This window comes from Parasteatoda tepidariorum, chromosome 8 (genome assembly GCF_982258835.1).
Source record: "Parasteatoda tepidariorum strain Cologne lab strain chromosome 8, Ptep-v5.0, whole genome shotgun sequence".
NCBI lineage: Eukaryota > Metazoa > Arthropoda > Arachnida > Araneae > Theridiidae > Parasteatoda > Parasteatoda tepidariorum.
Window position 1 is genome coordinate 69047546 of NC_141762.1, and position 23226 is coordinate 69070771.

Here is a 23226-nt window from a genome sequence, read left to right on the forward strand (position 1 = left end):
TCAGCGCTGTTTTAACTTAGAACTTTTTGTGTTTTATTTTTTTCACTTTTTGATTTTCAATATAGTTCATATTAAATTGTGCTTTTATTATATTAATCATGATAATTGGATTCAATTACATAAAAAATGCAAATATAATTGCAATTATATTGAGGATATATTTTATAATATAAATTGAAGATATATTTTGTTATCAAGCCACAATGAGTACCAATATTTTCTAGGAAATGTGAACTTAGAAGCAAAATCATGATTGATCTAGAGAACTCACGAGAGATTCAGCAGTATTCCAATGGTAGAACTTAAAAGTTAATATTAATTTTGCTTTCTACATACCTTATTATATTTATAGAACAAATTAAGCAAATAAAAAGTATACTTAAATAATAATTAAGTGTTAAAAGTATAGTAACTTAATTATAAAACCCAAATCATTAAGATAATATCGTATCACAATCAAACCTAGGCATCATGATCTACAATAATACGAATTCTTGATATCATTTAAAAATCTGAACTCCCTAGACATTTGTTATGCTGATAATGAAAGGAAACCGCTAATATCTGAATACAATTCGCGGTGACGATTAATTTTACAAAATATTTTTGCTCTTCCATTTCCCCCTGATTTTTAAAGAATTCAAAATGTTTTTTAAAACTTCATAAAATTATTCAAGAAGTTTTTAAGATGAATTATTTCTTGAAAACATTGAATAAGATAGCAAATACTTGAAAGATTAAATAATTAAGCTGAAGATATGAATCATTGAATACCTGAATCATCCAAAGAAGTAGATTAGAATGTGTACACATATAAAAATAAGTCTTTAAGAATTTCGAATTTAATGATTTCAAACGATATTGATGATATTGTAACAATAAACAATAGTCTTGCAATGTGTGGTGATTAGTCAGAATCAGAAATATTAAAAGAGGTTACAACGTCGGGAGACATATTAGAAGAGGTAGACTACGATACAGATTAATGACACTCAACGTAAAATAAAATAATAAAGCAAAATTGTTGATCAACTTTTAAAATATGAATACAAATATTAATTTGAAGGGTTTCCTAAAAAATTTAAAATTAAAAATAGTTGATTTTTGAAATCCTCTATTCTTGACATCGCAACACATTTAGTGTCTCTCTTTGAGTTCAAGAAATTGGGGTTTGACTTTATGGAAAACCAATCATTAGATCAAAAGTTATTCACTCAATTCATATTTCACCGTGCACACTGACCAAGTAACATAAACTAGTTACCTAATTTCTTTTAGGAGTTTTTATGTATCAAATAATTATCATTTACCTTATATTTTAATTTATAGTATCAATAAATTTTTAAGAAATTAGTTGTACTACTTACAACTTCATTATGGTGGAATGGTTGGTTCTGTATATGAGCCAGTTTGGGTACGGGAATATCTTCGTGATCAACAGAGTTATGTTCAACACCTGACAGATCCGCCAACTTTACTGGCTGAGGCATTGGTGTACTTTCAATAATGCTCTCATCTTCCATTGATTCAGGATCAAATTCTCTGTCTAGTTTGCCACCATGATTGGCAATAACTCGCTTCTTTTCTTCACGTAATTCTTTCAATTCCTGCCTCCTTTCTTCCATCAGTTTCTTCTGTCTTTCTCGTTCTGAAATATAACAATTCCAAATTTTTTAGAAAGAGTCTTACACAAAACAGTAAGTTCCAATCATTTTTGGAACAAGCATTTATACAAAAAACTTCTCCAATACATACTACTTACTCTGAAAAATTAAATTTTTGCCAAAATAGAAAATTAGCATACAATGGTCTCTCCAGGTTTATCTTATCCATGCTCCTAATTGAGGAACATTTTAATCATAGATTTTGAACAAAAAAATTTTCATTTTTTAAAACGGAAACATATTAGTTTATGTTTCACAAAAAAAAAAACTAAAATTGTAAATACCAAAATTATAAAATTAATGCATAGATAGTAAAAAAAATTTTGTTGGTAAAAGAATTTGAGGCAATTTTTCTAAATATAAAAGGAAAATAAAATGTTTCATAAAAGATATTTTACGACATTTACTAATTAAATAACTTAGCACTATATTGCACAAATAGTCAATTTTAAATGAACTTTTAAATCTACAAGCTTAAATTTATGTATTTCCAAGCAGTTTGAGAATTATAACAAAACTGCAATTTTTTCCCCTGCCAAAATAACTTTTCAATAATGTTGATCAAAAAACAGTTTTTAATATCAAGAAGAAGAAAAAAAAGCGTTCAAATTATAACTAATTGTTGATTTCTTATCTTTATAAAATCATTTAAAAAGACACACTTGCTGTCACACAAGCTTGAAACTGGGTTAGTCTAAGAAGTAAATTATATTTGGGGAATCTATTGATTTGTGAAGTTCAAAACTCAGAATGAGTTTCTTTATAAGCTTAGTTATCTTAAACTTCAAAAAACTTACAAGTTTTGTAATGGTGATAATTGCTTCAAATGTAAAGAAAACCTAGTGTCGATGATCCTTTCTTTTCATTTGAAATTATAATAAACATGAAGTTCTATTGCAATTTCAACAAATGAAAAAAAAAAAGCTGTGTTGCTAATTTTAATTAATTCTTTAGTAATCTCTTTTAAGAAGACACATTTTGAGCAACATTTTTTTTTTTGTTTTGTTTATTAAAACTGATTTTTCTAAGCTATTAAATAAGGTAGTAAGAGTCTCTAAAATAAAAGTTCGCTCTGAAGTTTGTGTGAATGCAAGACAGATAAAGGCAGGAGTAATTGTGACACAAAGTAAAAAACCCTAAAACTTTTATGTCAAAAAATCGATGTCAAGATATCAATTTACAAACCACACATGTTTCATATTTAACATAAATTTTGAATTAACATTTCCAATAAATTAGCTACTAATGAAGAATATCACTCTTTTATACTAACTTATTCAATAAGAAAGTTACTTCTTACAAGAATTGCAATATTGGATTTTAAAATCACGTGAAAATGACTCACGACATTGGATTTTAAATTCATGCAAAGGTGAATTGTGATATTGAGTTTTTAAATCCCGTAAATAGGAATTCCGAGGCATAAATTTAGATTGTGTAAATATGAATCGCAAAGCGTAGTTTTTAAATAATGCATAAATATGAAAATTGATGCTTGATATTACAACCAAGAAAATAAGAATAGCAATATTAGATTTTAAAAACACAGGAATACGAATCAAGACATTGGATTTTAAACTCACATGACTATGAATCGCGATAATGAATTTTTAAACCAATAGTAAAATGTCATTTAAATAAGATAAATATGAAAATCAATGTTTGATAATTTTGAGTTGTTAGAAAGGTTTGTAAGTTTTACAATATATTTCCAATTATAATAATAAGATGATTATAATACAAGGATAAAAATAAATATTCATAATTTGGAATTCATCATCCAATTATTCAGTTGTTACTCAAGTGTCAGTATTAAACAGTAGAGAAAAGAAATAGAATCGGCTTTCTTTAATTAATTAATTCCTTCTAAAAAGGTTTTAAAAAATAAAAAGTATTAAAATTTAAAAGCATTAACGAATGATGATTTCACTATGGGAAAATATTGTTAAATTTTATACTGCTGATCCCTAGAACTTAACGATAGATTGTTACCAGGTTTCTATGAGATTTACAATAATATAATCAGTTTCTGCCTTTTAGGAAACCTACCCTTTTGCTTCTCAGTAACTTCTTCCTTATATTTCTCCACAATAGCTTCATCTACATCACGTGTGATAGCTGCTTTGGGTCCTAATCCATGTAAATGATGCCAAACAGCAACTGTTAAAAAAAATCATAATTTTAGAACAGCTAACTTAAACCCCACACTCCATTTTCTTCAAAGAACAAGTAAAAAACTATTTACAAAAGCTTAAAAAAAGGTAGTTATTTGATAATTTTGGTCTCCCTCCATGCGTCAGCACTGACAACATGGAAGTCATCAAAAGAAAGCAGAAAACATAAGTCATTAGAATCCACACAAAAATAAAAATTAAAAAATAATAGAAAATAAACTGAAATGTTATACTAATGGATTATAAAACCACAACAAAATATAACTCATTTGAATGAGTAAGATATGAAATTTGATAGCGTGAAACTCAGAGGTAAAATTTAAAAGCTTCTAAAATATCAACACAATAAGAAAAATATTTTTTATGCATCAAAAATGATAATATTCTCTAATTGGTTGTCGGTACACCACAATCGCTATATTGGCACTGACCTATTAATAACAGCATCCATTAATTAACATCAACTCACACGTCAGGACAATAAATACTTCATATAATAAAACATTTTCAATTTTACAAATTACCAGTTTCGATTCCCAGCGATGGCTGGGTGATACAAATTTCGCATCCTGCTTGCAACGACCACAGTGCTGACGTAAAACTTCCACAATGGTAGACGGATCATGGGTTAGAGTCCCTATTGCTGTCAGGCTAACTGTGGGAGGTTTTCCACTCCATGTAACGCTAATGCAGGTTAGTTCCATTAAAAAGTCCGTTATGAAGGCAAATTTCTCCCAATATTTAGTCCAGAATTCCTTTTTTTCTGGATTGGGTTCAAAATAACAAGGCTACAAAATTGAACATTAGTAGTCGTAAACCCAAAAGTTTGGTCGGCTGGTCAACGACGGTTATAAGTTTGCAAATTAACATATATTCACTGACCAAATGCAGGCATAATGTGATAATTATTTACCACAACATCAGGGGCGGATCCAGAAATTTTTCCGGGGGGGGGGGGGGGATCATAGACGCAGATCCCCCCCCCCACACAATTAATTTTTTTAAATATTTTTTTTGAAAGGGAAAAAAAACTGGGGGTTTTTAACACTAGTCTTCGCATTTATTTTTTTCATAATGAACAATAGAACAATACATAAATAATTCAAGCATGGTGCCAAATTTTAGTTACGAGTTTCCCATCTTCACCTTTATACAATCTTTGGTTAAACCAGTTGAAGCGTGCTGGGAGCACTCAGCGCGCTTCAACATTATTGAGGTTTACAATGAAACTATGACGAATTTCGTTTTAATCTTTTGGATTATGATTCGTGAACAGTGAAGAACATAATTAGATGAAAGAAAAAATCGATTTTTCCGACCTACCTAGATGTATATGCCCCCTTAAATAATTTTTAAAATATTTAAATTCCCTTGTAAACTATTAAAAAAATTATTAGTTTTTTTTTGCAAATTGTTTTTTTTTTGGGGGGGGGGGGCGGATCCGCCACTGCACAACATATAAATGGTGTATTTTTGTCATATCGACAGATATACGTCATTAGCACAAAAATTGCTTAATGCATTTTAACATTTTTAATTAAGCGTTATTACATTGTATTTTTCCTATTAATTTCCTAATGTTTTAATGATTAGTGGAAACTTGTCACAAAAGTTTTGTTTTACCAAAACAAACACTTTTTAGTAATTAGATTTTAAAAATTTTTTTTCTTTCTAAAATACATCTATTTAACACATAAAAGAAGAATGAAAAATCTTACCCATCCTCATCCTAATTTTCTCAGCAACATTGGGAACTCTATCCAACATAGAAAGGCTCTGATTAGCTATTTTATTAAGGCTGTCTAGGTGCTCAAGTGTGGCTTCCTTTTCATTCAGAGCCTGTTTAAGATTAGAATTCAACAGGTGGCGATAATGGTTGAGGGTGTGTCGGCGGTCTTTTTCTAGGGCCCTAAGCAGTTTCTCTAAGCATTTCTCAATTTTCTTGGTCTAATAAAGAATAGAGTATATTTGTTAGTTTCTTAGAAGACTTTATTGTTAAAATAGCCATAAATAAATGTTAGTATTTTACTTAAATCTAGCAAAGATATGAAAAAGGAAAAAAAATTATAGCAACAAATATCACTAACCTAAGAACAATTAAGATATTTCAGTCAGATAAAAAAAAAGCATTTAAGTCTATTATCCGAAGTTCTTTCGCAAAGAAAAATATAAAAATCACAGTTTCAATTGCTTAAGTGCAAAGCATTAATTTTAAACTAGATATACCAGCTTGTTGATAAAATTTGTCTGAACTTTAACATGGAGAAATAGCTTAAATATCTAAAAAGTTTTAAGGTTTTTAAAAAATTGCCAATTTGTTGAAATATAGAATAAAATTGATGAATATCTTTAATTTCTATGTATTTCTTTGAGCCCAAACAATGCAATGATGAAGTAACTTCAAACATTAAAAAATTAGATCATAAATGGGTCGCTTTCTTTCATTTTGCCCCATTTTTATAGTTAGCATAAAGGGATAACAATGAACAAAACTTAAAGAGGATGCTACATTGCGGGAGAAAATTTTTATCACAAATTCTAGGTATATAAAAAGTGAATTCATGCAAATCTCAAAGTGAAAACAAATTATGAGAGGATAACTTAGGATCAAGTAATTCTTAGCAATTGAAACTTCATGACCCACCCCACTCTAAGTTTACCTGAACTTGCTTTTTCTATCTTTTAAATAAATTATAAAGGTGAAATAAAATTTGCAATTTAAAATTTTTCTGATGGTACAGCATCTTTTTAAACAGTCATTAATAACTGTTAGAAGCTCACAACAATAGCATATTACCCACTGAAAACAATGCTTCATATGACAACAGAGCACGCCAAGAACAGCTTTGAAATTAGTCATTATAAATTTCAAAATATATGCAAGGAATAAAAGTTTTTTTAAAAAAACTATAATTAATAAAATAAAATTCTTATCTAAACAAAGATATTTTTTAGGTTTGTATTAATACAACAGAACATAATATCTCCAGATAAAGCAGGGCCAAATTTAAACTGAATGCATTAGTTTGTAGACTATTTATTACATCAAAACAAAATAATATTGAACTAGAATCCAAAGTTGCATTGAACAATAAACTTTTTTTAAATAAAGGACATTTTAATTATCTTGCTTAGTTATTGAAGTATTTCAGGTTAAGTTTAATTTCAGGTTAAGCTCATTAAAGAGTTATTAGTTATAGTGGTGCATAATTACTACTTCAATTAGAAGAAATATTTTCCTTAAATTGTGCTAAATTTCTTGTACAGAAAGCATTTTTTATGGAACTGCAATTAAATTAGATTTTCTCGGATAGAAAAAGAAAATAATAACATTTGTTAATTACAAAAGAATGAAAATAAGAAGTTTTTTATTAATATATTGTACTACATTTAAAAATTTCATTATCTATAGTTCAAGTAGTAACTTACTGCTCAGTAATAATTCAAATGTTTAAAGCTTAGGCTAATTCTCAACAGCTCCAAAAGAAAGTGCACAATTTTTTTAGCACAGTTATTGAACTCTTTTTCCAGGGATGAGATTAGCCAAAAGGCAAAAAAGCTGAATTTCCACGATAGTAAATTTTACGCAAGCGCAGCCCTTTAATAATAAATTCCAGACAGTTAAAGGTAATAAATAATGTGTTGACAAACAATTGCGTACTAATCTATTATTACAAAAACGACTACATTGATACTTAACATTTAGTGAAAATAAAAATTACCAATTGAAAAAATAAAGTTGGAAATGATATTTTTCCTCAGTTCACATAAGAGACAATTATTACTTGAAAAACTACTTGGTTTAGCAAATTAAAACTAATGAGAATATACATTAATATTTCATTTCTTTTAATAAATACTGTTATGTGATTTATAGCAAATATATCAGTAATATTACTTTTTAAATTATATTGGGGAAAAAAACTTTAACAATGGACCAAATCATTATGTTCATGTTGTAGTCTAATCTAACTACAGCCCTTTGAAACACATCAATAACAGTGAAGTAGAAATATATAGTAACTCCTTAACATACAAAAATTGCTATTGTAGTTTGAAAAATTACATGACAATCAGCAACTGTTTAGATAATTGTTTTTTATTTGATAAGAATTTTGCATTTTATAGCATAAATAACAGCAATTATAAATAAAATTTTGATGATGAGTTAATTAACTCTTTTTCCAACAAAAAAAAATTAAATTGAATCCCTTTTTAAGTTATTGCTTTTGTTTCCTATATCTTTTATGTTTGCTATATTTAGTCGTTAGTCCATTTTCAAACATCTTGTGACAAATCCTATTTTTTCTTTGCAAGCACAGAATGTAAGTTTTGAATATATTCCCTTCCAGTTTCTCTGATGTTGTAACACTTACATATACATACTAATAATCGTCGTTAGAAAAACAGTCACCTTTATAGTAACTAATTTTTAAAAAAAATTTACTTCTTACAAGAATCGCGAGAGTTGATCTTAAAATTGCATGAATATGAATAACAATTATGGATTTTGAAATCACATGAATATGAAACTAGATATACGATTTTGAAAATGAGAAAATACAAACTGGGATATAGAATTTTTAAAACGCGTAAATACAAATCCCGATTCATAATTTTTAGATCGCGTAAATACGAATCATGATGCGTAATTTTTAGATTGCATAAATAAGAATTATGATGCATAATTTTTAGAATGCGTGAATGCGAATCCCAATACCTTATTTTAAAATCACGTATAAATGAAAATCAATCTTTGATATTATAAACAGCATGAGCAAATCAAGACATTGAATTTTAAACTTGCGTGAATACGAATCGCTTCATAGGTTTTTAAAAAGGCGTAAATACGAATCACAACGTACAATATTCAAATCGCGTGAATAAGAATCTCAACACGCAAATATGAAAAGCTATGTTTCATATTAAAATCGTGTGAATAAGAATCGAGATATTGGCAGATTCCAGGCTTGGGACCTCTAAAAGGCTTGTCAGAAACAGCGTCGTTTGAATTACAAAAATCGGATCTATCTGGAGGGCAGGTAAAAAATTCGGAAAATCTTATCTGCTGCGAGTAAAAGGGGAGAAAATAGCTAAAATAAGTAAAAAATGAGAAAGGATTGGTAGCTATGTAGTTTGAATTTTCTGTTTCTCTTTGAAAATGGGAGAATTTTCTGAAAAAGCGGAATACTTATAAAAAAAAGTGAAATTTTTAGAAAAATCTGAATTTTTGATAAAAAAGCTGAAATTCAAGAGATAAAAGTGAAAAAAGCGGAAATCAGCTAAAAAGCGGAAAAATCTCATCCCTGTTTTTCAATAAGTTGACAAGCCTCTTTTAAGGCGAATGAAACCATAAAAAAAACAATAGTCTGTATATATTTGCCTGAAAAAATCTGGCAACCCTAATTCTGCCATGCAGCAGAAAAATGAAAGTAAATGGAAAAAAAAAATTTTTAAATTTAGATTTTTGTATATATTTGGCATCTTTGTACAATAAGCTACATAGCGTAAAAAAAAATTCATAAATAAATTTTGTTTTATGAGTTTTCTGAAATTCTATTTCAGCATTTGTAGCATATAGAAAGAAAATAGTTCTTAAGCTCCTTTTCACAAAATCTATTGTGAAGCATTAACATTTCAAATGCACGACATAATATATATTAAACAAATTGTAACACACCTTTGGATTTGCCTGATCCAATGCAGCAGTATAGCAATCCATAGCAGCTTTCTTCCTCATATTGATGATTGACATGATGCGTTGTTGGTGCATTGCTGACATTTGTCTCTTAGCAGCAGATCCCTCCTCCTCCAAAGCTTCTACAGTCTTTTGGAATCTCTAAATTGACAGAGGGGGAAAAACAGTGGAATATTAATACAGAGTAAGTAAAGAATGAAGTTTAAATTTATCAGTATGATGTGTTATACTAACAGCACTCATTTTTTTCCTGAAATCTTCTGCAGCTTTGGGATCCTTAACTTTCATTTCTTGGTAACGTTCTTCCAACTCACTCCATTCTTTCATGACCTACAAATCATAAAGAAATATTTTAATTAAATTGTACGGTTATTTTAGTTTACACAAGAAGAATGATAATGAGTTGTCAATTCACAACTCCATCACTCAAATGTTTTTATCAAAGAAAACAAAATACAATGCTTTCAAAGGACCACACACATTTTATAGATGGGAATAGAGTTCAAGTTGATTTGATACTGATACATTTGATTCATTCTAGTTGAAATTCCCCTGATCAAATGTTTTCATATACCTAATGTTTGAAAAATGAATAGATTTTGAGATATGGAGTTTATCTGAATGAGTACATAAGGCAGGAATTTCAAGTAATCTCTTTGAATGGTTAATTAGAAATTACTCTTAAAACCTATGTGACATGAAAGTTTAAAACTCTTATAATCAGTTCATTTCTTGCCAAGAGCACTTTTGATCAGAAGGATTTCAATCAAATCAAACCAAAATTTCAACCAAATAATCTGGGACCCAATTATAAACATAAAATGTGTGGGGACCTTTAAAATCATTATTAAAATAGAGTATATGCTTAAACTTTTTGTCAAAACAAAAAATATGATGAAATTTAAAATGCTCTTCAGGAATTTAAAAGCTTCATCTTAATAATACTATCAAATAATATTGTGCTCATATATCAAATAATATTTTAAAACAATATATTAATAAGGAGTTTTGGCAGAAAAAATAAAATCGAAATTAATTTGTAAATAGCCAGAATCTACATGAAAAAAAAAGCTCTTAATAACGTCTTCAATGAATGATAAGCAAAAAATATCTACAGAATTTTTTTCAAATGTTTCAAGTATTACGCGATATTAAAATAACTTCTAAAAAATAAAAATTTTCAGATATTTTTCCATATAACCTATCTATTATCAAATATTAAAAATCTCATTCAAAATTTTTTATTAAATAATTTCTTTTGACAAAACACAAACAGTATTAATACTGAAGTAAACTAGAAAAATAACTTACTTTTGTAACTCTTTCTCTATGACTTTCTTCTAAGGATTTTTGGGCTTCTTTGAAAAATTCATGTTCATGTTTCTTGTCAAAATGACTATAATAGTAATCAACAGGCCTCTCTGTTGTAGTAGTGGTTGTAGTTGTTGTAGTAGTGGTGGTGGTTGAAGTAGTAGTGGATGCTCGAGACATGTCTTCATCATCATCATTGTTATCATCATCATAATCTTCATCATCATAATAGTCATCGTCATAATCTTCATCCTCATTTGAGCCATCTTCTGAATCAACCCCACTATCTCCTTTGCGACCGTCGTCATTTACTATGCCAGTATCTTTGTCTGTAATAAAATTAACATTTAAATTCTTTTTTTTTTACATGTTATCAAAAATTAAAGCACATAAAATTGAGACTTTAATAATAATTAAGTGTTCATAGCTTTACTAAATGAGAGTTCAGTCTTTCAAACTTATAGCACTGGGAATATGTCGCGAATTCAAAATAATTGGATAGTTAAAACTATGTTCGAAACAATTTTGTAGTCTGAATAAAGTAAACTTAGTGGTGCGACAGCCGATAGAGGGCCAAGGCCTACTGTGCCCATCTTAGTTTTCTTGACCTTAAACTCTGGGGTACAGGAGCAGATGTTCCGGTCAGGTGGTCAGCCGATCGCAGAATCCCCAGTGTTTAGTTCCCAAGCATGCTTGGTACTCATTTATCAACCCACTGAAGGGATGAAAGACTGAGTCAACCATGTCCGGCCGGAGAATCGAACCCAGGTGGCATGGGAGTGTGAAGCGCTACCACACAGCCACCGGGCGTCTTGTAGTCTAAATAATGTGCTTTATAATTTTAAAACCTAAAAGATGCAAACATTAAACTATTAAAAAATTTTCTACTATGATAAAATATGAGAGAGAGCATTATTGTCAAATTATATCAGTTTTGTCACAAGATAATGAAAAGAACAATATTCCACATGTTATTTTAGAATGATGAAGGCGATAATGTTTCCACTTTAGATGCTATGATCTTAGACAAATTCCTAAATTGTGATAATAAGCTATCACTTTTTTTACTACAACATTATTCATACAGAAGCAGATTAAAATCACACATGACATAATAGCTTATGAATTGCACGGAATCAGTGCAGCATATTTGCTAATTGGAGGAAAATCAAAATACAGGAGCTTCATAATTAAGCATAACCAAGTAATTAGAAAATAATGTACTACATTTTTAAAGTGTTTGAAATTTTTCTAAATTGATAATAAAAATGAAATCATTTTTGTATAAAAAATGAAAGAAAACTTGGTAAATTTAATAAACAAATAGGTTTGCTGAAATTTATAACAATAGAATGTTTCCTCAACAATCCTCCACAAGACAATATTACATGACGATTTTCAATGCAGTTTTTGAACATTCCTCTCAGCTTCTTGGATTTGTAAATAATTCATCCACCATAATACTTATTCCTTTCAGCTTAAATATAAAAATATCCTGATATATTTACCCAATTTACAAAAAAGTGTGAAATAAGTGAGTGTGTTAGAAACAGAAGTCTGCAAGCAGTTTCAGGCTTTAGAGGGTCCAGAATAAAACAGGCAAAATTAACACATATTTTGTTAAATACAATAGCAATGGAAAGGAGTACAACTTGACGCCTACAACCACGTGGTAAGTCTGTCAGGGTTGGTTTCACATAAAAATCCCACAAACAATATAATAAATTTTTATTAATTCCCCTGCTCTAAAGTTATTTCAAATTTGCCAAAAAATAAATTATAAAAAAAAACTTATATTTTTCAACAAAAAAACTTAAACACAATAAAATGAAAACTTCAACAGGGAATATATACAATAATATATACATATATTTTTCAATTACCATTTTTAGGACAGCAAACAAATTCAACACCAGAAAATAGATCTACACCACAAGGCAGAAGCATTGCAAAGCTTCTCAGCTGCATAGTTCTATCAAGGCAACTGTGGGCTGCAGTATTGTTCCACTCATCAAATGTCTGGCAAATGCTTTGATTATGAATATGATCGAAGAGACAATGTTCTGGAACAAGCAGGGCATCGCTCTGGAATTGTCCTTCTGTAGATAAATTAAGTACATGCATTATTGTGGGGGCAAATGAACTTGACATCAAGGATATATGGTATATTAAGGGATACATAATAATCAGCAAACAGCTTACAAGAATCACATAAAGCATGCAATTTCTTTCATTAAAGTATTTTTTTCCAGTTCACATTGTTTCTACGTTGTAAGAATTGTCTTTCATATAAATTTCTTTTATGTTATTTCACTGCAGCCTCATGAATTCAGTAATTTCAGTAATTATATAAGTGAATTCATTCATTATTTAATACAGCCTCCCTAAATTTAGTCAAATTTTTTAATAAATTGGCTTTTGATATGAGCAAAGTTATTAAAAAATATACCAATATCTTAAGCACAGCACTTGATATGATTCAAATTTTTTTTTATAATTTTTAAAAGTGTTTTAAGATGAAGATAGTTTTTTTTTTGTCTTCTAAAAACTGCAAAGTGACCACATTTCTTGGCAGGTCAGACAAATCTGTACCACCAGGGTCAATTTAATCAAAAAAGAATGGCAACAATAATAAAGAGAAAGTTTGCACCAACACTAATTGCCAAAGAGTTTGTCAGTAAACAAATTGCATGCTACAGTCTACGGTGTCTTCATATAACATCAATATCCATTCAAGTTCATGTTATATAAGTGCAATAAATTAATGTTTTCTCTTATGCAGGGATGAGATTAGCGAAAAGGCAAAAAAGCTGAATTTCCATGATAGTAAATTTTATGCAAGTACAACCCTTTAATAATAAATTCCAGGCAGTTTAAGGTAATAAATAATGTGTTGACATACAATTGTGAACTAATCTATTATTATATAAATGATTACAATGATACTTAACATTTAGTGAAAATAAAAATTACCAATTGAAAAAATAAAGCTGGAAATTATATTTTCCCTCAGTTCACATAAGAGACAATTATTACTTAAAAAACTACCTGGTTTAGCAAATTAAAACTACTGAGAATATACATTAATATTTCATTTCTTTTAATAAATACTGTTATGTGATTTATAGTAAATATATCAGTAATATTCGTGATCCTGTGGCCCCTCCTGTTCATCATTGGTATCAGTGCAACTGCCCAGGTGGCAACCTGACCCTTCAGTGCAGCAGGCGGGATCAGACGGTTATATCAAGATTTCGAAGCGGTCACCTAAGAACTATGTTGTTCAGTAATGGTTCAAGAGTTTTCCCTGTTTGCACTAAGTGTAACAACCAACAAGCTACTCCTGAACATATACTTCAATGCCTAAATATCTCTAAAGTGGACCTCTTTTCAGATCCACTTTTTGTTGCAGACTTGCTCAGAGTCTCTGGAGTCATGGACTTGGTTTAGCTCCGCTAACCGTGTGGGCCAGCAACAACAACATATCAGTAATATTAATTTTTAAATTATATTGAAAACAAAAACTTTAACAATGGACCAAATCATTATGTTCATATCATAGTCTAATCTAAGTAGAGCCCTCTGAAACATATGAATAACAGTGAAGTAGAAATGTATAGTAACTCCCTAACATACAAAAATTGCTATTTTAGTTTGAAAAATTACATGACAATCAGCAACTGTTTAGATAATTGTTTTTCATTTGATAAGAATTTTGCATTTTATAGCATAAATAACAGCTATTATAAATAAAATTTTGATGATCAGTTAATTACTCTTTTTCCAAAAAAAAAAAAAAAAAAAAAATTATTAAATCCCTTTTTAAGTGATTGCTTTTGTTTGCTATATCTTTTCTGTTTGCTATATTTAGTCGTTAGTCCATCTTCAAACATCTTGTGACAAATCCTATTTTTTCTTCTTTGCAAGCACAGAATGTAAGTTTTGAATATATTCCCTTCCAGTTTCTCTGATGTTGTAACACTTACATATACTAATAATCGTCGTTAGAAAAATAGTCAACTTTATGGTAACTAATTTTAAAAAAATTACTTCTTACAAGAATCGCGATAGTTGATCTTAAAATTGCATGAATATGAATAACAATTATGGATTTTGAAATCACATGAATATGAAACTAGATATACGATTTTGAAAATACAAACTGGGATATAGAATTTTTAAAACGCGTAAATACAAATCACAATTTATAATTTTTAGATCGCGTAAATACGAATCATGATGCGTAATTTTTAGATTGCATAAATAAAAATTATGATGCATAATTTTTAGAATGCGTGAATGCGAATCCTAATGCCTTATTTTAAAATCTTGTATAAATACGAAAATCAATGATTGATATTATAAACCGCATGAGCAAATCAAGACATTGAATTTTAAACTTGAGTGAATACGAATCGCTACATAGGTTTTTAGAAAGACGTAAATAATACGAATCACAATATCGATTTTTAAATCTCGTAAATAAGAATCGCAGCGTACAATATTCAAATCGCGTGAATAAGAATCGCAACAAGCAATTATGAAAAGCTATGCTTGATATTAAAATCGTGTGAATAAGAATCGAGATATTAGCAGATTCCAGGCTTGGGACCTCTAAAAGGTTTGTCAGACGCAGCGTCGTTTGAACTACGAAAATCGGATTTATCTGGAGGGTGGGTAAAAAATTTGGAAAATCTTATCTGCTGCGTGTAAAAGGGGAGAAAATAGCTAAAATAAGTAAAAATGAGAAAGGATTGGTAGCTATGTAGTTTGAATTTTCTGTTTCTCTTTGAAAATTGGTGAATTTTCTGAAAAAGCGGAATACCTATAAAAAAGTGAAATTTTTAGAAAATCTGAATTTTTGATTAAAAAAAAAGCTGAAATTCAAGAGATAAAAGTGAAAAAAGCGGAAATCCGCTGAAAAGCGGAAAAATCTCATCCCTGCTTATGGTAACATTGTGGAATCAATAACTAAAACAAAATAAAAATAATTCAGATTGGGTAAAAGTGAGTTTTTAGTCAATACAAATGAAAGAGTTGAGATTTAATTCTCATTAAACTAAAACTTTCAATATGCATTTTATTTTATAACTGCCGTTTAACAGCTGACCTAATTCAGTGTTTTGTTTCAGTAAATATTAATGTTCCAATTTTGAACCAAATCAAGAAGACATGGAAACTCCTATATTGAGCATCTGGACAAACTAGCCTTTTGATGGAACTAACCAGCATTTGCATTGCATGGGGAGGAAAACAACGAAAATACCCCCCCCCCGGTTAACCTGATTGCAAGGGGATTCTAAGCCATGATTCATCTACCACTGAAGGTATAACTTTTAGGTATAATCTTTACACAAAAAGTAAACAGTGATTCATTATTAACAGTATTTATTGTAAGTCATTATTAACTATAAATTATTACACTAAGATTCTGCTTGCAAAGTTTAACTTGTAATACAAGATACACTATTAATTTAAGAACTATGTTTAACCCCTTAACTTGTGCGCTCGAGTTAATTCGAGGGTGCTAAACAGGCCAAACTGTGCACACTCGTGGTAATTCGAGCTCCGTTGTATTTTATGCTGCCATAATTTTTCACCCTCGAATATAATCGAGAATTGAAAATAACAATGTGAAAACTAAGAAAAAAAAATCGTTTTATTAATATTTATCATTTACATAGGATTGTAAGCTATAACACTTATTTATTCAAGAATAAAATATAGCCTTTTTCCATGGAACAAAAGCGCAGTTTATCAAAATTGTCCACCAAAAGAAAAGACAATGTTCTAAAGTGTGTTTTTTTACATTAAAAAAAGGAATATTTTTTTTGGCAGGTTTTTTTCAAGAAAAAAAAAATTACGCATTAAGGGGTTAAGAGAGTCATAAAAATGAGAGTCAAATAAATCTACTTACGAAGACATCTGTATGGTTTAACCCAATGACTAGCTTTACACTTCTTTTGACCAGGCTTGCACCAATTATCGATTTTGAAATAGCGGCTGGATTCTACAATATTTGTGATGTCCTTAGACGGATATACCTAACAATACATAAAATGAACTCTTATAACAGCAATTCAGTTTAAATACAATTCACAAATTATTCAATTTAAAATATAATACAACGAGAATTAAATAAACAAGTTGATAAAAAATTATATGGCAAGTTAGCACATGATTTCTGCAATTCGTGTAAAAAAAAAAAAAAAGCCGTGGTAAGGCAAAACTTATATTTATATAAATTTTTTGTTGTAATTAATGTCACACTTTTTATGAAGTAACAAAAAAAAAGAAGGAACAAATATGACTGTTTTAACACGTTCACGCCGGGGTGACCCACCGGTGGGTCACGCTAGATTGTCTCATCTTGGCAGCGCACCGGAGTAAAAACTGGAAACAATAAATTTCATTTTTTAGTTTTTTTCCGGGAATAATAAAAATCCATAACTACCAATTGTTTTTAATGGATGCAATGTTTATATTGAATTGCTTCATCGCCGTGATAAATTTCCTTACTGTGAATTGTTATTGTTGAGAATAGATGTAACTCCTACCGAAGATTATCTAATATTGAAATAGTTCTTCTACCAGTATTTTCTCTTTTCCCGGCGTGAACGTGCTAAGGGAAGCAAAAAAAAAAATTATAATAATAATAATAATAGTAAACAAATTTTGCACCAATTGAAGTTGGCAGTGACACATTTTTTTAAAGCAATGCGATGATTTTAAACTATATAATAATCATGCCGTGAAGAGATATCTGGACTTTAGAACAAATAGGCTAAACTTGACCTAACAGCCATGATTAACAGCTGTAAACACACAGCAGTTATAGCATATTATTCGCAAAAAAACATATTTTTATACTACGAAGGACCCTTCGAAAAACAGTCTTAAGTAAGAATATAATAAATTATGGTGCGCTAGACTATATTTTGAGACTCATATAGGTTTGGAAGGATATAAAAGTTACTTTCATCAAAATTCTACAGACAAAAGAAATTACAATATATGCAATATAGTTATGACAATAGATTGCTGATACGCTCACTCAGTTTCCAATATTAGAATCAGCAGAAAGGAAAATTTAAATCAGGGAAATTGTATCCAAAACATCAATACACAATCCCTAAGATTATAATACATCTTAAGATGGCGAAGTTGAGAAATATTAAGATTAGCTTTTCAATGTTCAATCAAGAGAGAAAGTATAATTAGGTATATAAACTGACTTTCTCCTAGATCGAAAAGTTATGAAATCTAGACTAGAAAATCTCGATGATCTGATGAAAGAGGTATGCATAGTGAGCTGAAAGCAAAGTCGGGACTATTTCCAATGTAATAAATATTGAGGCGGAAGATATCCTCGGGCATTAAAGTTCTGGAAAGCAAATGGGGGAAGTTTTGTCAGGAGGATAATAATGATGGCAAAATTCTTCTTTACCCTCGGAAAACGGTTTTCCTGGGGCTAAAGAATGCACAAAGTCATATTTCATATAATTATTTGGATATAGTGACTGATAATAAATTCGGAGAATGATGGCTTCATTTATTTTTAGAAAAGGATTTGAGTTACTAGATAATTGTCTTTTTTTTTTGTACAATGACTGCCTCACTTATTGCAATCATTATGAAGCAGGAAAAAAAAATATTTGGGATAAATATAATTAAATAGGATGAGAATGTGTGAGTTGATAAATTTTCTTTATGCTTATTTTAGCTTAATTGGGGTACGGACAATAAAAGTTATTCGCTTGCTAATAAACATTCCAAAATCCATAAGTTAATAACGAACACAACTATTAACGAAAATGACTGAAAATGCAATACATTAAAGAAAGCACCAAGTCATATATCACCAAATAATTTGGTTAATAATGAATTCCAAAAAAGGGCTTCATTTATTAAAAGCAATGATTTGTATATCCTATTTTTCTGTATAATGACTAATCATTCGTTATTTCCATTAAGAGATAAATGTAACTGAATTGGATAAAAATTATTCTTTTATTTTGCAACGTAAGATTTTGACACTAAAAATTAGTTAAGTAATAATTATAACTAGTCGAAAATGCATAACGAATCAATGATTCGAAAATATTCAAAGTTAGTATACAAAATTAATTTATTTAAATATTTCATAAGATATAAAGGTATATTGCCCGGAATTTCTAAATAATATTCCTAAAAATTTTCCTCTCCGCCTACACTAGCAATGGTTTCAAATGCAAAACTAGAAAACGCAAATTTATACTTTTAATTATTTATAGAGTTAGCTCCTAAGTAAGTGCATAGTTGATTGTCAGGGTGGATGGTTTGAGCAAGTGCCTAGGGACACAATCCACTCTCTCGATTTTTAAGAATAACATAAGTTTAATGAATTCTAAATTATTACAGGGATGAGATTAGCCAAAAGGCAAAACAGCTGAATTTCCACGATAGTAAATTTTACGCAAGCGCAATCCTTTAATAATAAATTCCAGACAGTTTAAGGTAATAAATAATGTGTTGACATACAATTGTGTACTAATCTATTATTATATAAATGATTACATTGATACTTAACATTTAGTGAAAATAAAAATTACCAATTGAAAAAATAAAGCTGGAAATTATATTTTTCCTCAGTTTACATAAGAGACAATTATTACTTGAAAAACTACCTGGTTTAGCAAATTAAAACTACTGAGAATATACATTAATATTTCATTTCTTTTAATAAATACTGTTATGTGATTTATAGCAAATATATCAGTAATATTACTTTTTAAATTATATAGGAAAAAAAACTTTAACAATGGACCGAATCATTATGTTCATATTATAGTCTAATCTAACTAGAGCCCCCTGAAACATATCAATAACAGTGAAGAAGAAATATATAGTAACTCCTTAACATACAAAAATTGCTATTTTAGTTTGAAAAGTTACATGACAATCAGCAACTGTTTAGATAATTGCTTTTTTATTTGATAAGAATTTTGCATTTTATAGCATAAATAACAGCAATTATAAATAAAATTTTGATGATGAGTTAATTAACTCTTTTTCCAACAAAAAAAAATTAAATTGAATCCCTTTTTAAGTTATTGCTTTTGTTTCCTATATCTTTTATGTTTGCTATATTTAGTCGTTAGTCCATTTTCAAACATCTTGTGACAAATCCTATTTTTTCTTCTTTGCAAGCACAGAATGTAAGTTTTGAATATATTCCCTTCCAGTTTCTCTGATGTTGTAACACTTACATATACTAATAATCGTCGTTAGAAAAACAGTCACCTTTATAGTAACTAAATTTTAAAAAAATTTACTTGTTACAAGATTCGCGATAGTTGATCTTAAAATTGTGTGAATATGAATAACAATTATGGATTTTGAAATCACATGAATATGAAACTAGATATACGATTTTGAACATGAGAAAATACAAACTGGGATATATAATTTTCAAAACGCGTAAATACAAATCACGATTCATAATTTTTAGATCACTTAAATACGAATCAGGATGCTTAATTCTTAGATTGCATAAATAAGAATTATGATGCATAATTTTTAGAATGCGTGAATGCGAATCCCAATGCCTTATTTTAAAATCATGTATAAATACGAAAATCAATGTTTGATATTATAAATCGCATGAGCAAATCAAGATATTGAATTTTAAACTTGCGTGAATACGAATCGCTACATAGGTTTTTAAAAAGGCGTAAATACGAATCGCAATGTACAATATTCAAATGGCGTGAATAAGAATCTCAACACGCAAATATGAAAAGCTATGCTTGATATTAAAATCGTGTGAATAAGAATCGAGATATTAGCAGATTCCAGGCTTGGGACCTCTAAAAGGCTTGTCAGAAGCAGCGTCGTTTGAAAATCGGATCTATCTGGAGCGCGGGTAAAAAATTCGGAAAATCTTATCTGCTGCGTGTAAAAGGGGAGAAAATAGCTAAAATAGGCAAAAATGAGAAAGGATTGGTAGCTATGTAGTTTGAATTTTCTGTTTCTCTTTGAAAATCGGTGAATTTTCTGAAAAAGCGAAATACTTATAAAAAAAAAGTGAAATTTTTAGAAAATCTGAATTTTTGATAAAAAAGCTGAAATTTAAGAGATAAAAGGGAAAAAAGCGGAAATCCGCTAAAAAGCGGAAAAATCTCATCCCTGTTATTACGATCGAGGTTGGAAATACATATTAACTTACTGTTACATTGAAGACATCAATTCAGATTTCAACTGCCAGTTGCCCCCAAAATATATAGAAAAAATCTTAATCATTTTTCCCCAGCTAAATTTTAACTACAGCGATGGCACCACCCTTTAGTTCAGAAAATCTTTTTCCTAACGTTTATTTCCAAGCAAGTTTTAAATGAGTTCTGGAAAAAATTTGTCTTATTCACAATTTTTTTTATTTATTTGTTGTTAATAATATGGATCAATCTTTCATCATTAACCAGCTTTGAAAATATCATAAATATAGTTGGTAATTTTCATAATTCTTTCATTAAAAATATTAAATAAAATCTCACCCCCCCCCTCCTTTACATCAACTTGTCGGTTCCATATATATAATTCCTATATAAAATTTTCTAGATTAGAAAAATATGTACTAAATTTTGGGACCCTTCTCCTCGAAATTACAAGAAAATATTACCTAAGCAAGACATTGTGCCCCATAAATAAGGCCCAAACGCATTCAATAACTCAAGTTTGCAGTCACTCCGCAGCTCGAATTTCACTGAATGAGCTCTGCAGTCCAAGAAAGGTGATTCCAGTAGGGGAATTCTCATTTGAGTAAATGGGCAAGTTGTTAGCTCTCTAGACAGGGTTGCAATAAGTTGCAAAATGGACTGTTATTGTTAATTAGCAGCAAACATTCTGGTAAATTGCTAAGCGTGTCTTTCCATGACAACCATTATGGAAGATCTCACAGACCAGCGCAATCTCAGTCTCATAATCGCTTAGAGTTACATGAATCAAAGGAGGATATTAATGTTAGCTAACCAAATAAGGTCACCTTTTATATGAATGCTTGTGCAAAATGTTACCTGCCTCATTCATTTCCCACCTTTCGCAAGAGTGTTAATATTTGCATAACAGAGAGGTGAAAAGATAGATAAAATATAGTTATTGTATGTATGGTTCTCAGAAATTGCGTTGGATTCCAGATCAAATAAGAACAAGAGAACAGGGTGATCCATAATGACCACCCTCAATATACAATCACATTTTTGTAAAAATAAAAAAATAAAAATTAAAAAAAAAACATGCAAAAAAATAATATTTATAAATTGTAAATTTATGTTTAAGTGAGAGGGGGGGGAATGTTATTAAACAGTTACTAATCGATATTGAGTCGATCAAGAGTAGAGGAGAGATTGAAGCAATCAAAACCAGTTGGTTTGATAAGTAGGGTTGATATGCGTTCAATTTCGTTAACAATTTCCTTTTTTTTTCTTCTTCATGTAGGAATGAATTAGCTCTTCTAGACCCATCTTTGCTTTAATTCGCTTCAATACTATATAATATTAAAGCCAGAGCTACGTATTAGTTTGGGACCCCTCATTTGCACAATTTTTAATTCATTTTTACACATACAAAACTAAAACAGTCGTTGCAGAAGAAATAATATACAGTTCTACTATGCATATATCCGTCGTTGAACAGTCGACCCAATTTTTGGGTTTACGACTACCAATGTTCAACTCCGTAGCCTTGTAATTTTGAACCAATCCAGAAGACAAGGAAACTCCTGGATCAGTACCCTCAGAGGTATTGATTTGTTATGGGATCATGGAGGACTTTGCGACTTGACAGATTTAACGTGTATCACCCACCATTTACTACACGGGGAGTCTTCGGCCGGCGGGGATTGTACCCACGAACTCTTGGACATGGGCCCAGTGCCCTACCAACCAGGATGTCCCGGCCAGTTCTACTATGTAACAAAAACAAGCTAACAGTAAGCTAAACTACATAATTATAGATATATTAAACCGGATAATCAAAAAAGAATGTTTTGAAATTGCTAGAAAAATATAGATCCTTTTTTTTTAAAAAAAATAAAAAAATACATGATGTTCAGTAATGATCGTCCTTAATAAATATTTTTAGAGTCCTCGTCAAAAAGAAAATAAAAGACCATACACATTAATTTTTAAGGGCGGTGTAAACAAAAAAAAAAAAAAAAAAAATCGAAATCTAGTGTGGAAGGTGGGACTGAAAACAAAACAGATAACTAGAGGAGACAAAAAAATTATTAGAAATATTTCCCAATTCAACCAGACAATTAAATTGCTTTTGGCTTCCATCCCACCTTCTTAAATTTTTTCTTCGCTGAAGAAATAACGAGGCACCTATTATGCACACTTTTTTA

At 29.6% G+C, this 23226-nt stretch overlaps 1 protein-coding gene across 1 annotated transcript in view; it reads right to left on the minus strand.

Annotated features, from left to right (window-relative positions):
- The window catches only part of LOC147806266 (amyloid-beta-like protein), a 174676-nt gene that overhangs the window by 2479 nt on the left and 148971 nt on the right, over positions 1 to 23226 (minus strand). Inside the window, exons 3-10 of the mRNA XM_087169067.1 lie at positions 16765 to 16891; positions 12731 to 12946; positions 10848 to 11176; positions 9771 to 9866; positions 9519 to 9677; positions 5557 to 5785; positions 3714 to 3824; positions 1368 to 1648 (exon numbers count right to left, since the gene is read on the minus strand). Coding sequence (XP_087025193.1) covers positions 1368 to 1648; positions 3714 to 3824; positions 5557 to 5785; positions 9519 to 9677; positions 9771 to 9866; positions 10848 to 11176; positions 12731 to 12946; positions 16765 to 16891 — 1548 coding nt within the window. The remainder of the gene's footprint in view (positions 1 to 1367; positions 1649 to 3713; positions 3825 to 5556; positions 5786 to 9518; positions 9678 to 9770; positions 9867 to 10847; positions 11177 to 12730; positions 12947 to 16764; positions 16892 to 23226) is intronic.